General features: G+C 43.2%; 1 protein-coding gene across 4 annotated transcripts in view; it reads right to left on the bottom strand.

The window, feature by feature from the left end:
* Positions 1 to 15443, bottom strand: part of fam76b (family with sequence similarity 76 member B) — a 46820-nt gene that overhangs the window by 11266 nt on the left and 20111 nt on the right. For all 4 annotated transcript variants that reach the window (XM_070891957.1, XM_070891958.1, XM_070891959.1 and 1 more), the window contains exon 7: positions 6083 to 6166. In XM_070891957.1, the coding sequence (XP_070748058.1) occupies positions 6083 to 6166 (84 nt within the window). The remainder of the gene's footprint in view (positions 1 to 6082; positions 6167 to 15443) is intronic.

The raw sequence follows: 15443 nt of genomic DNA, 5'->3' as shown, positions 1-15443 counted from the left end.
GATAAATGAGAGGTTATCCACTTTGGTGGCAAAAACAGGACGACAGATTATCTGAATGGTGACAGATTAGGAAAAGGGGAGGTACAACAAGACCTGGGTGTCATGGAACATCAGTCCTTGAAGGTTAGCATGCAGGTATAGCAGGCGGTGAAGGTGGCAAATAGCACGCTGGCATTCATAGCTAGAGGATTTGAGTACAGGAGCAGGGAGGTCTTATTGCAGTTGTACAGAGCTTTGGTGAGGCCACACCAAGAATATTTTTTTCAGTTTTGGTCTCCTAATCTGAGGAAAGACGTTCTTGCTATTGAGGAAGTACAGCGAAGGTTCACCAGACTGATTTCAGGGATAGCAGGACTGACATACGAGGAGAGACTGGATCAACTGGGCTTGTATTCACTGGAGTTTAGAAGAATGAGGGGATCTCATAGAAACATATAAAATTCTGACAGAATTGGACAGGTTAGAGGCAGGAAGAATGTTCACGTTGCTGGGGAGTTCCAGAACCAGGGGTCACAGTCTAAGAATAAGGGGTAAGCCATTTAGGACTGAGATGAGGAGAAACTTCTTCACTCAGAGAGTGGTTAACCTGTGGAATTCTCTACCGCAGAAAGTTGTTGATGCCAGTTCGTTAGATATATTCGAAAGGGAGTTAGATATGGCTCTTACAGCAAAAGGGATGAAGGGGTAGGGAGAGAAAGCAGGAAAGGGGTACTGAGGTTGAATGATCAGCCATGATCTTATTGAATGGTGGTGTAGGCTCGAAGGGCCGAATGGCCTGCTCCTGCACCGAATTTCTATGTTTCTAGAGACCGCAAGAGTGTTTCCACTTGTGGGTAAGAGCAAAACTAGAGGTCATCAATATAAGATAGTCACCAAGAAATCAAATGGAGAATTCAGAAAAAACTTCTTTACCCAGAGTGTGTTTGGAATATAGACCTCGCTACCACAGGGAGTGGTTGAAGTGCATAGTATAGATGCGTTTAAGGGGAGGCTAGATAAGCATGTGTGAGACAAGGGAATAGAGGGTTATGCTAATAGATAAGGAAAGATGAGAGTAGGCTTCATGGAGCATAAACACCGGCATGGACTGGTTGGGCCAAATGGCCCGTTTTTGTGCTGTATATCCTATGCAATCCTAAAAAGACCCCGCCCTCAGTGAATTAATCACCATTAGGAATTGTGCTCGGGTGCAGGCAGTCGAGGAGGCACCAAAATTAAGCTGGAACTTTTGGGTGCAAGGACACCAATAGATAAGTTTTGAGAGGTTTTTAATGATTTGTTTTTTAAATTTATTAAAGTACTACAATCTAACTAGAAAATAGTTTTTTTTTTAAAAAAGTAATTTTCAGTCATTTAAAATGGGCGGTGGATTGACAGATTTAAAATGCATATTGTGTGTGTGAAAAACCCCATTTTCCACTGTATTAATCAAACTTTAACAAGTTACTACAGTATATCTCAGAATATATTTTAAAACATTTTGTAAAACAGATTGCACTGATTCATGGCAGATTTTGTGCTCGACGATATGCAAATGCATTTGAGCAGAAACTCGGGTGGGGGGGGGGGGGGGAGAGAGAAAGAGGGGGAAATAGGCAAAATTTGCACCAGAACCAGCAATTGCGCCCAGAGCTAAAACTTTAGGTTTCCTGCTGTATGGAAAGCTCCGATAATACAGTTCAGTAAATCACATTCCATTTCTACCTACAATTCAGGAATCTTGGAACTTTTTGCAAATGATGTGCCATTAAATGCAAGTGTTAATGAAATGTCAGAAATTACATGCAATACTAAGACTTCTCCAAGGCTAATTATTTTCAGTAGGATGCAATGCAAGAAAAAAACCCTACAGTGCAACACACTGGAAAATTACTCAAGGAGAAAACTAACAAGACCAAGTAATGGACAATCATAATATTTCACCTTGTATAACAAACTTGACAGAATCAGTAGATTCAGAAGAGACATCGGGTGTTATATTATTTTATGAAATGTTTTATTGGTTTATATAATATATAAAATGGTCTCAGCTATCATTACACACTGTATAATTCAACAACAATGAAAGATCTTTAAAACAAACAGCTGATTATTAGCTGATAATAATTGAAATCATAGGAAAATTGAGAGCTGTACTCTCATCATTCATTAGTTTTCTTTTCAGCAGTGCTGTGGCAATGAATGAAGCACTGTGTAATCCCAAAGTGATGCCACTTGGGTTTGCGAGTGATCTTAATTGATAGCTTCAACCATACTGCTGAAACCAAATACTTCTCCACAGGCCATTCAGGTGTGTCTAGAGTATCAGCAGAAACACATTACAAGTCTATCTGTAATGTGTACAGAACCAGGGAGACAGCAAAAAAGTAAGTTTAAAAAAAAAAGCCACATTCAGCCCCAAAAAGTTTTCCCTTCTCACAGAATGCATCCATCTGATCCTCCATGTCTCCTACGGATCAGATTCCTGTTCCTCACAATGTTCACTGATTGTCTCATCGGGCTGCTCATCAGGGAACATGATGGCAGGGATGAGGTGACCTGCTGGTTTATGGCAGTGGCCCATTTTCACTAGAAATAATTAGTTTGCAACAGTAACCTATTCTCACTACCAGGCTACACAAAGCAGGAGCCGTTCTAATAGTATTCCTAGGGGTATGGTAGCACAGTGGTTAGGTTATTGAACTCTTAATCCAGAGGCCTGGTCTAATGATCCAGTGACAAAAGTTCAAATCTCACCATGGCAGCTGTGGAATTTAAATTCAGTTAATTAAATAAATCTGGAATAAAAAGCTAGCATCAGTAATGGTGACCATGAAATTACCGGATTGTCATAAAAATCCATCTGGTTTGCTAATGTCCTTTAGGGAAGGAAACCTGCCGTCCTTATCCGGTCTGGCCGATATGTGACTCCAGACCCATAGCAATGGCCTCGCAAGCCACTCAGTTGTACCAAATCGTTAGGAAAAGGTCAGCACTGTGGGAGTACCTTCACCACAAGGACTGCGGCGGTTCAAGAAGGGGGCTCACCACCACCTTCTCAAGGGCAATAAATACTGGCTTTGCCAACAATACCCACATCCCAGAAATGATATTTTTTAAATTCCACTGTAAGAGGGAAAAGTTATAGAAAAAGTGACATTTTCAGGCAGATGTCAAAGAACGAGAAGCACCTTACAAAATCTACATATATTGTACTGCCAATTTGTATACAAAATAAATAGAGTAACAATCCAAAATAATGTCATAATGGTAGCCAAAATCTAAGTCATCAAATTTCAGCACTAAGTAAGACGAGAGCCCTATTTATAATAATTTACAAAATAAAAATAACATTGTAAAAAACACTATGGGGCCATGTTTCGACCCGAGTTGCTCCTGTTTTTTTTGGAGCAACTGGCTTAGAATGGATTATCTTAGAAATTGCAATTCTCGGCATTTAGTTTGCTCCAGTTCGAGTCAGTTAGAACAGTTTCAGTTTGGAACAGATTTTTTTTCCCCAAAAGGGGGCGCGTCCGGCCACTTACGCCCATTTTGAAAGTTTAGGCAGTGAAAACATACTCCAAACTAATTTAGAATGGAGTAAGTGTAGATTTTTGTACGCTCAGAAAAACCTTGTCTACACTTAGTAAATCAGGTGTAGGTTACAAATCAGGCGTAGGGAATGGGGGGGGGGGGGGGGGGGGAGGTTAAAGGGAAGTTTACAAACATTAAACACTTCAGTTTTACAAATAAAGAGCCATCATCAATAATAAATGATAAATACATCAATAAATCAATCAAAAAAAAAAATTTTAAAAATCAATAAAACAAAACATTTTCTACTTACCGACTGCAGCACCGGGAGTCCTCCAACAGTATGCTGGGACGGCCCCCGCAGTGTGTCTCTGTCAGTGTCTCTATCTCTGTCTGTGTGTGTCTCTCATTCTCTGTCCGTCAGTGTCTGTGTTTCTGACAGCGAGGGGAGGGGGTTGGGGGGAGGTAGAGGGAGATGGGGGAGAGGAGAGGAGGAGAGGAGGAGAGGAAAAGAGAGGAAAAGAGAGAGAGAAAAAACGGGCAGGGCCCAAGACTTAGGGCTGGATTTACAGGTAGGTGCCGTCGGGTCCCGGGGGGGGGTCTGGTCGGGTCAGGGGGAGCAGGGGTCGGGGGAAGAGAGCGGGAGTCAAGTCGGGAGGGAGCTGGTCGTGGGAGGTGAGCCTTATCCACGCAGCCCCAGTGAGGCCATTCGGCCAGGGCTAGGGGCTGCGTGCTGCAGGCCCCTCCCACAGTTTTGGGCACCTGGAGCTACTGCACATGCACGCCCACTGTAGCTCGCATGTGCAGAGGTCCCGGCACTGCTTTCAGCTCAGGGACCTGGCTCCAGAGGACCTGCAGGGAGCCGGAGAATAGGTGAGTTTTTTTTTAGGCGCACTTTGTGGCGCGAAAAATGGGCGTCCAGGTCCGGGCTGTGCCGTTCTAGGCGCGGCCCGAAACTTGGGCCCTATTAATCAATATTAATATTTTATGTTTTCTAAATATTTTGTAAATCATGAGCCAGAATTCGAGTATGCCATCGTACCACCTTTGAACTGCACAGCAAATTTGGGATTTCTGCATGCACTTGTGCTACATCCCAAACTTGCGATTGGTCAAGTTCCAACTTGACAGATCATCCGCTCCAACACCACATTGGCTAATTGCCCAAAACTGGCCAGCAATTACAGACAAAAAATTTACAAATGATGGAACCAGGCACAGGGCCTGTTTCCACAGTGCAAGGGGATACCTCCTGACAAATGCAAGTAATTTTAAAAACTTGAGGCCAGAAATGGAAGCATTTTCATTTTTATGCCATGGAAAGTATGTATTTGTCCATGAAAGGTTCGGAGGAAGTGGCTGCGACATTGATAATTATTTTTTTTGTATCTATGTGGAGCGCAAGCTTAAAACATATCAAAACTGAACGTATAGATGTTTCGTCCGAGAGGCTCTAGTTATGAGGGTTTTTTTTTCCCCCTTTCCGAAGATCATAAATGAATGAGACCTTCTGTACGATGATTGGAGCACCAGGCTCATGCGATCCCAGGCATGCTGCCGCACAGGCTGCGCCCCGGGATGCGTGGGCAAGTACACTATCCTCTAGTACGCAGCTTCAAACAGCAAATTTGTGAAGGAGGGTCCTCATCAGGTAGTTCACATTCTATTCGGATGCTGGTGGCATACTCCAGAGGTACGCCGCCAAAGGCAAAATCCAGGCCCATGTTTTAAACTTGGTCTGACGATAACTTTAGGGAGCTGATAGGTAGAAGTTTTAAAAAAATGGTTTCTATCATAAAGTTCTTAAATCAGTTTCCATCCCAATGGATATGAATGTGCACCCGCCTATTTTAACCACATCACCAGTAGCTGATGAATCCCTCAAATTTTGGGGAGGTGGGAGAAATAAGGAAATGAAGGGAAAAAAGCATTCAAATCAGTCTAATTACCCTGCAGCTGCATAAGATGGAATTTAATTTTCAATTTAATAACTTTGAAATGCATTAGAACATCAAATCGTGGCCTGTTTTACTGACTCTTATACAGCTTGGTATATATTGTGCCATGTTTTTTTTTAAAAAAGTAACTTTCTCTGAAATTCTCTTCCTTTCTGAAGGCACTGATTCTCTTTGCTGGAGTACAATTCCATGGGAAGCAGTTACTCTCCAGCATGTGATCCAACATTCATACAAGAGCTGGACAATAAGTGTAGGCAGGCTATGCAGCTGTGGAAGACATCACCACTAAACTAGACTCTGCCCTCACCCAATAGCCACCATGCATATTTCCAGCGGAGGTCGCTGTAGAACAATCAGGAACTCTGGCCAATTTTCCTTCCTTCACCCAAGGACTTTGGCACCATTCCAGATGAAATCGGCTAACTCTGCGTAGACAGGGGTTTAATTTGGCACCTTCCTGGTCAGTACGGCTAATGACAGTAACTTTTCTAGGCTTGGTTACTTCAGTACACTATCTGAATGGCTTGTGAAGTTGTACTGCATATAAAAATTCCCCCATCAATAATAAGACAACAGAAGTTTAATTTCCAAAGACAGCCAACACAGTTTACCTGTCTCCATTGGAGGGCTTTGTTTCAAGTTTTGGCTTTTTCTTTGGAGCTTCATTTTGAATACTAGATGATGACGATTTATGGCTATAAACAATAAGAAATGTTTAATTTATAGACAACTTAAAAAAATCATGGTTGACCCTAAACAAGAAAAATATGAAGGCAAAATAAACAATTGGGAAGTATTGATTCAACATACAATAAACTGAATTAAATATAAACCAATAAAACTTTGTTAAAATATGTTGAAAAATTTAGAATTAGTGGCAGGAATACCAAGCAAGGAATATCAAAGCATGGAAGAATGCATTCAGATATCCCACTTTATAGCCCCATTCACAGTCCAGCTGTAAATCTGTATTAGTTGTTAAACATGGAGTTAACAACTCAGATTCCAATTTGAAGCAAAAATCTCACCTCTAGATGCCCATTTAAAGCCAACTGTGAATAATCAAGGAGATTCAAATCCAACTGGTATAAAATGGGATTCAAATCCTAGGTCACTGTGTTCTGGGAAGAAAAAGTTAATTTGTACGCCTGTTATCCAATATCGAGGTTTTATCTTAAGATAATAAGACCTCAAACAGCACGTTCATGCTTTAACTGGGGGGGGGGGGGGGCTGGCCCCAGAGATGAAAACACGATTAAGACGAGATGACTATAAGCTGCATATGGATTAACGGGTTATAGATGTTGCTATCATCACAACAACTAAAAAGGCATTTTTACTATCATCTGTGTACAAGCTATCAATCGAGAGGTCGTGCTTGTTTACAGCCACTAATCAAATCATACCTAAACTAGCAGTACATATTAATCAATCAACAAATTAAGGATGTTGTGTGCCTTTATTTTAATGCCACTCAACACAAGATTTAGGTGTCATTGTTTTGTGCTCTTGTTTTGGCACTGTGCAATTATGGGACTTAATTCTCACTGCTTAAGGTAATGTTAATTGAATTGATAGAAGGAATAACATTCCTTGCTCCAGTCAGTGGCAAATCCTGATAATCACTTCTAGTCTAATTACATTGAACTTAAGTAGGAAAATGCACATTTGTTGGTGTCCATCACAACATCTTTCCTTCCCCCCCCCCAAACTTTATTTTTGCATATATATATATAAAAAAGATTTTTCTGCATAACTCATCAAGGTTGAGCTGATATTTATAAGCTGCAGCAGCAGTTAGAATGGTTTATTAAGTCATTTCAATGCCATAAAGCATTAATTATTCTATGCTAATGGATCGCCTGTGATGATATTCACAATGAGTTGGAGGACATTCCATGTAACGGTATAAACATATTATGAATGGCACTGATGGAAAAGTAAAATTGCGTTATTACACAACATAGCGTTATTACACAGCACTATGCAAGTGTTAATGGTATTTACAGACTTAGATTTTATGATTATGTGCATATCTGTACATAGTGTTAGATAAGAAAGATTACATATGGTAATAGATCATCTATTATTGTGCTGGTATATTTTAAGATGTTGGGAATAAAAACAATGATAGTTAAAAAGAAAACAGATGACAGATTATAGAAATTCCAATGAAAATTGAAAAACATGTAATACTATATTGATGGCTTTTATAGAATTAGAGGGAGCTTAAATATTGTGAAATATTTAAAGATATATATACATACATACATACATGTTTATGATGGTGTATGCCTAACAATGAGGCCATCAAGAGGCAGAAAGTTGGAGCACAGTGGTAGATTTCATGATGTTGTACTCTTGGCACCAAGACGACGCCAAAAATCAGAATAGCTGGTTTAGAAGTTAGCATGGCTGCTTTGCAGTAAGCCAAACTTTCCATCCTTTTACTTCAATTGGTGAAATATTGTAAATCGAGTGTGCTGAGCTGCGTCACAAAGTTCAGTGCAAGATCATGACATCGTGAAATCTGGTCCAGACAATCTTAATGGAAGATTTGTTTTTTAAAAAAAATTGAATCTTGGAGTGTGTTGAGGGAGTGTGAAATTTTATGTGTTATAGGTCGTGGAGAGGTCGCATTGGATGACTGGGAGATACAAAACATTCCAGAAGGAAAGTGCAAAAAAAGTCTGTAGATATAGAGAGGTTGCAGAGTGAATGGGAAAGAGATTGCTGGCGATAAGTGAGTGAAAAAGTAAGACTTTGGGATGAATGATGAAGAGCAGTGAAAGGCTGGGATAATGCAATTAGGGATTACGGAGAGTTTGCTGATGAGCAAGACTGATGGGATGAGGTGCGAGCAGTGGGATGGTAGCGGTAGGTTAAGGGAATGGTGGGAGTGGGTTCCAGGGTCAGGGTGCAACAACCGTGGAAAGGTAGTGATGGGATGCAATGTTTGGAGGGCTAGCTCAGGGGTCTTGTAATATGGTAGCATTTGAGGTTAGGTGTGATGGTATGGAAGAATCAGGACAGGTGTTAATTTTGGTATAAGTTGAATCAATTCGGAGCACCCAACATTGAAAGTTGCTTAATTATCCCCTACAATAAACTTACTAATTTCATCTTTCAGTCTTCCTCAGTTGAAAAACAATTGGAGAAATTGCTAATGTTTTAAAACCAAAAGTATATTTAACAAGTCTGCCACAAAAATTCTAAAGGTTTTAAGGAAATGTATTGTTCTAAAAATATTAGTGTGGTGGACCCCCTGACTATTGACACATTTGGTTAGCTACTCAAAAGAAAAACAGTACCATCACTGCAGAAAACAGGTTTTATAATGATACAATAGAAATAATGTGCTTACAAGTTAATAGCCCTAACAATCTGCCGCCAAATCTGCCTCTTTCTCCCCACCCACGAATAGGACTCCAGTTTGAATATCTAGCCTACACAAGTACACTGTTGCCCTTGTTATTGTGCTTCATGCTTTGGGAATATGCTGACCATAACCTATTCTTCTCATTCTTATCATCAGGGCTGCAACCAAGCTGTCTCTCACCAACAGCTCTAAAGCATAAAACATTAAAACAAGGACCAACTCATAACAAATGTACAGATATCTTCCTTTATAGTCTGTTTATAGAGATTATACAGCAATTATGTCCATAATATTTAGTCTTTATGTACTGTAGTTCTTCATTTTTAATTATTTTATAAACCAAGTATCTTTGGTGCTGCTGTGTCATCTGGTGGAATCAATTCTGCTACTCACCCTTTTGAACTTACAGCTGCACAGCAGCAGTTGTAAAAAGAAACACATAACTTGTTGCAACAAATGCTCAAAGCTGAGGCAGTGATTAAGGACAATAGAAATGATCCCCACACTGGAAAAAGTCTGAACAGCCACCAGTTCAGACAGGTGAAATACATTGACTATTTTAAAAAGGAAATTAATGAAAATCTAAAACAAGTAATTTCAGAATGAACAAATTTCAGGAATGATTAGCAAAAGCTATACAGAATTGAGTTCTGTTGGTAACCTGTACATGCAAATCAAAGCCAGGCTTTACACAATGCATCAAAAGGACCTTTCCCTAGACCATTAGCACACCCACCCCCTCAAAAAAAAGCTACATCTTGGCTTGGATCCCATGTAGTGAATTAAAACAAGTCTACTGCACCGAGGGACTCCGTTCAAATGAAATGCAACCAGGCAGCATTTGATTGCAGAGTCAGCATGGTTTTATGAAAGGGAAATCGTGTTTGACAAATTTGCTGGAGTTCTTTGAGGATGTAACGAGCAGGGTGGATAAGGGGGAACCAGTGGATGTGGTGTATTTGGACTTCCAGAAGGCATTCGATACGGTACCACATAAAAGGTTACTGCACAAAATAAAGTTCACGGGGTTGTGGGTAGAGGTAATATTAGCATGGATAGAGGATTGGCTAACTAACAGAAAACAGAGTGTCGGGATAAATGGGTAATTTTCCGGTTGACAAACAGTAACTAGTGGGGTGCCGCAGGGATGTTAGGGTCTCAACTATTTACAATCTATATTATTGACTTGGATGAAGGGATCGAGTGTAATGTAGCCAAGTTTGATGATACAAAGATGGGTGGGAAAGCAAATTGTGACGAGGCAACAGAAAATCTGCAAAGGGATATAGACAGGCTAAGTGAGTGAGCAAAAATTTGGCAGATTGAGCACAATGTGGGAAAATGTGAGGTTATCCACTTTGGCAGATAAAATGGAGAAAAATTGCAAAGTGCTGCAGTACAGAGGGATCTGGGGGTCCTTATGCATGAAACACAAAAAGTTAGGGCTAGACTTTCCACTTAGATCGCTAGGGCCAAAAAAATGGGCGATGTTCCAGCCTTAAGGATCGCTGGAACATCGCCACTTTAGTTTTTTCTCTCCAGGCAATTGCCCAGTAATGTGGATTGGGCCTTTGTGATGCAAAATGGATGGCAAGGCTTCCCTAGCAACGGCCTTCTGCGCAAGCGGTTTTTTTTGCAAACAAGTTTTCCCACAATTCGGGAGGTCAGAGGTCATCCACGCATGCGCAGAAGGCAAAGGGTGCGGGGGCTGGGTGTAGATAGATAGATAGATAGGAAGGGAGAGAAAAAGAAATATACTATTGGAGAAAATGTCTGAAATCGAGTCAGATCAGAGTGTGCACGATGTGGAGCTGGAAGGGCAAAGCCCTTTTCAGATGAGGCGAACAAGGCCCTGGTTAGCGAGGTGCACTCAAGGTGGGGCCAATTAACCCGGGGTGAGCATGGGAAACCTCCACCCCAGGCGTACAGAAAGATTTGGGGAGAGATCGCCGACGTGGTCTCGTCGGCATCCCACGAGGCCCGACCAGTGCCGCAAGCGCTGAAACAGCCTGGTTGCTTCAGCAAGAGTATGAAATTAAGCTGGTTATTCTTGCATATATTCCCTGCTAAGATCTGGACAGGGCTTTGAATCTGCACCCTTTTGGCACCATCTCCTTTTGGGTTACATTGGTGGATGGAACATGACTGAGCAATGAGGTGTCCAGTCACCTTTATCCAGACTGTCAGTCTCTCCAGCTGTTGTCACTTACACAGTGACCCAGCCTGGACTGGGGGAGAGCTGCCCTCTGCTCACTGTCTGCCCTGGGACACTAGCTCCAGTCATTGGCGAGTTCACCAGCTATCCTGATTCCCACCACCCAGGGGACCCTGCAATGGAGATTGTAGTTGACATGTTTGTGTCAAGCATTAGATCCTAAACTCGATCTTTGTTGTAACCATGCAGCAATTGTGGATACAAACCCTATTAGCATATAACGTTGGAAACTGTTGTCTTTCCATGATAGCACCTAGTCAATTAGCTTATGCCATGCTCTTGTCACATTTGCAGAGGAAGATATCCAAGAAGAGGAGGGCCCGCACAGCTGGTAACGCTGACCAAGTTGGAGGAATGCGCTGCGGCACTGGTCGGCAGCCACAGTCGCTCGGCCACCACCTGTGGGTGAGGCGTTGCCCTCCCTTGCGTCACGTGAGTAATGTGTAAAACAGTGTTAATACAAAGTAATGTAACGGCAATTCATATACGAATAATGTCATGTTATGCATGCAGCTCTGTCCTACTCTAAAGTTAACATAAGAACATAAAAATAGGAGCAGGAGCAGACTAACTGGCCCCTCGAGCCTGCTCCACTATTTGATAAGATCGTTGCTGATCTGATGTCGGGCTCAGCTCCACTTCCCTGCCCGCTTCCCATAAACAGTCACTTACCATTCTGTCTAACTCCAGTTGATACAGCCTCCACAGCTCTCTGGAGCAGTGAATTCCATAGATGTACTACCAAATTTAGTACCATATGATGCAGTAATGTCTCTCGGTCACATTTATTGTAGTAGTGCTGCCCCTCCTACATATGCCAGCGCAGCGCAAAAATCTCTTCTGCTCCAATAAGCTCAATTGTGTTTTGCAGGTCCAACAACTCCGATGCCGCACCTGCCCCCCTAACAGGTAATAATCACCACAGGGACTGAGGAGGCGGATACATCATCGGAACCAGAACCAGAGGAGGAGGAGAATGTTATGGAAAGGGTGGAGGATGCCCCTTCCATTCAACTGGAAGGAGTACTTGCGGCCATTTCTTCGTCATCATCTACAGAAGTAGCAGCGGGACCAAGCAGCTTGCAGCCAGCAACGCCAAGGCGTTTCGTGCTCACGCTGACCCCACGGAGGTCGAGTCAGCGAGGTCAGCACATGTCTCCACAGGCAGATTGGATTGAGGGCTTGACCAGACTGTGCATGGAAAATGTCATGATAAGTTACGATCTCATCCTGGTGAGTACATGTCCCGGATGTCCGCTTGCATATCGAAGGATATGCAGATGATCCGGGAGATGCGCGAGCAGACGGCCGCCATCCATGCCTTGTGGCATACAAGATGGCACTGCACCCCAAGGTGCCATCCCACCAACTGCCAGCATAGATGCGCGTCAGGAGGAAGAACTTCCTTCTGGCTCGGAAGTAGTTTCCTCAGGAATGTCTTCCCCTCCACCACCCCAAGCCGATCCTGCCACCATTCCCCCCCCCCCCCCGCCCCGCCACAGCAGGAAGTCTTGACGTCGCCTGCTGCATGTCCACCTCGTCCCGCTACCTGGGGATTCAAATGGGGGGCTAAGACACCAGGGGTGGGGGGGGTAAGAGGACCTGGAGGAAACTTGGCCGCAGGTAGGGAGCGGGGTGTTGTATTGTTATTGTTGTAATTTTCTTATTATTATTGTTGTTTTTTAAATTTATAGTTGGGTGATTGTTTGGGATGGGGGTGGGGGCTTGTTACAGTTGAAAAATAGTTACATTGTTAAATTATTAAAATTTTTATTGAATTTTACAATTGCAGTGTCTTCTAATAACGTACGGCAAGGTAAAACATGAATACAATTGTTGGAAAACAATGGCCAGGCAAGGATGAAATGATACGCAACTGCAAGTGTTGTCTTTCCATAACTAACTGTCAGCAATGCAAGTTCATGCAAAGCGTTCATTAATGAGCTGCTGACGCAACAGTTTTGCAGCTGCGTAACTCCCACGGGGTTTTTCCAGTCTCGCTGGGAGGGGGGGGGGGGGGGACATGGGTTAATCGCCAGGCTGATTGTCCTCCCCGAGGTCCTGATCATCCTTTCCCTCGCCTCCTCGTCCACTCTCTCCCAAGGTGGATCGGCAGCACCATCTGGCAATTGTTGTCCTCTCCTTATAGCTAGGTTATGCAGCACACAATAAACTCAGCGACCTGGTCAGAGTGGTCCAGACATCTGAAGCACTGCTTCAGCACTCCTATTGTCTTAGACGATATTGCGCGTAGCTATATGGCTTTTATTGTAGCGCTTCTCGGCTTCCGTCTGGGGATTACGCGGGGGGGGGGGTGCGGTCATGAGCCAACTGGCAAGGCCATATCCTTTATCCCCCAGCATCCAACCGTGACCTTGTGCTGATTGTTAAACAGGTCAGAGACAGTGCTCTCACGCAAGGTGTGCACATCATGGATGCTGCCTTGAAAATTAGCATTTACTGCCATGATTATTTGGTTGTGGTCGATAACGAGCTGCACATTCAGGGAGTGGAATCCCTTTCGGTTACCAAACACCTCCGTATCCTGTAAAGATGCTCTCAGGGCGATGTGCATACAGTCTATTGCTCCCTGCACCTTGGGGAAGTTTGCTATTCGAGAAACCCAAAGCCCTCCCAGTCTGTGCCTCCCTGGTCATAAGGAAGCTTATAAAGTCCATCCTGTGCGCTTAAAGGGCTTTAGTCATCTGTCGAATAGAGCAAAGTGCTGAGATATATCACGGATGTCGTCAGCTGAAGCTTGAAAGGAGCCTCGTGAGTAGAAGGAAAGTGCCGCAGTAACCTTTACCTCAACAGGCAGTGTGGTCCTGATGGTGCTGGTAGGCCGCAGATCTCCCTTAATTAGCTGGCATATCTCAGCAATGACCTCCTTTCGGAAGCACAGCCTCCTAAGGCACGTTTATCAGACAATTTCAGGTATGATTGCTTTTTTCCAAGTTCGTCCGGTGTAAGGTCTCCTCCTTCGCATCAATCTGCCACCTCTTTGATTGGGCTTTTCACTAAACCCAACTTCAGTCTCCAGCACGTGAGCATTTACAAATAATGGTAGGGAAGTTACAGACCCCATCACTAATGTTATAAATGTTATATATGGTCCTCAATAAACATAAATGTGAGCAAGTCAGTATGGTCCTTAAATAACTCACAAATTAAAATTATCCTGATAAGGCCCTTCTTCAAGCAGCCTCTCACTTCCTCCGACGTTCAAAATCACTTCTGTAGTGCCGAGTCATGTGAACAGTGCAAGGTAAGAGCAGCTTTTCTCCAGCGATCTTCTCGGCGAGTGATCAGCCCGGCGATGTGTCGAAAGTTGTGGTGGGCGATCACCTCGGCGATGTGAAATTCTTGTGCGCCGAAAGTTGGGCCAGCAATCTTTGTCCGATGTTCCAGCCCAACTTTCCATTTGTTTTTTTAAAAAAGTAAAATGGGCGATAGCCTGCCTATTTAGACGATAGCCCAGCGATCATCAGTGGAAAATCTAGCCTTTAGCATGCAGGTACAGCAAGTAATCAGGAAGGCAAATGGAATGTTGGCCTTTATTGCAAGGGGGAGAGAGTATAAAAGCAAGAGAAGTCCTGCTACAACTGTAAAGGATATTGATGACATCACACCTGGACTACTGCGTACAGTTTTGGTCTCCGTATTTAAGAAAGGATATACTTGCGTTGGAGGCTGTTCAGAGAAGGTTCACTAGGTTGATTCCGGAGATGAGGGGGTTAACTTATGAAGACAGGTTGAGTTGGTTGGGCCTACACTCATTGGAGTTCAGAAGAATGAGAGGTGATCTTACTGAAACATACAAGATAATGAGGGGGCTCGACAAGGTGGATACAGAGAGGATATTTCCACTCAAAGGGAAACTAAAACGAGGGGGTATAGTCTCAGAATAAGGGGCCGCCCATTTAAAACGGAGATGAGGAGGAATTTCTTCTCAGAGGGTTGTAAATCTGTTGAATTCTCTGCCCCAGAGAGCTGTGAAGGCTGGGTTATTGAATTATATTTAAGGCGGAGATACAGATTTTTGAGCGATAAGGGAATAAAGGGTTATGGGTGTCATGTATCTTACACTACTGTATATAACTGTATCTTACCATGCTATACATGACTGTAACTAGATATGACCTGTAACCACAGGCATACTTTACCACCAGGGGTGCACTTGCAGGAGGCACTGCATGCCTGTTCCACACAGGTATATAAAGGCAGGTCTCAGGCAAGCGTGGGACTCGAGAGCTGTGAAATAAAAGTGCAGGTCCGGAGTGACCTTGACTTCAGCATGTGCCTCGTGTAAGTCTGTACTGCAGGGTCAGGACTTTACAATGGGGAGCGGGTAGGGAAGTGGAGCTGAGTCCATGATCAG

The sequence above is a fragment of the Pristiophorus japonicus genome, chromosome 10 (genome assembly GCF_044704955.1).
Source record: "Pristiophorus japonicus isolate sPriJap1 chromosome 10, sPriJap1.hap1, whole genome shotgun sequence".
Classification (NCBI taxonomy): Eukaryota; Metazoa; Chordata; class Chondrichthyes; family Pristiophoridae; genus Pristiophorus; species Pristiophorus japonicus.
Note: the sequence above shows the minus strand (reverse complement) of the source record. Positions and strands in the feature narration are given on the sequence as shown.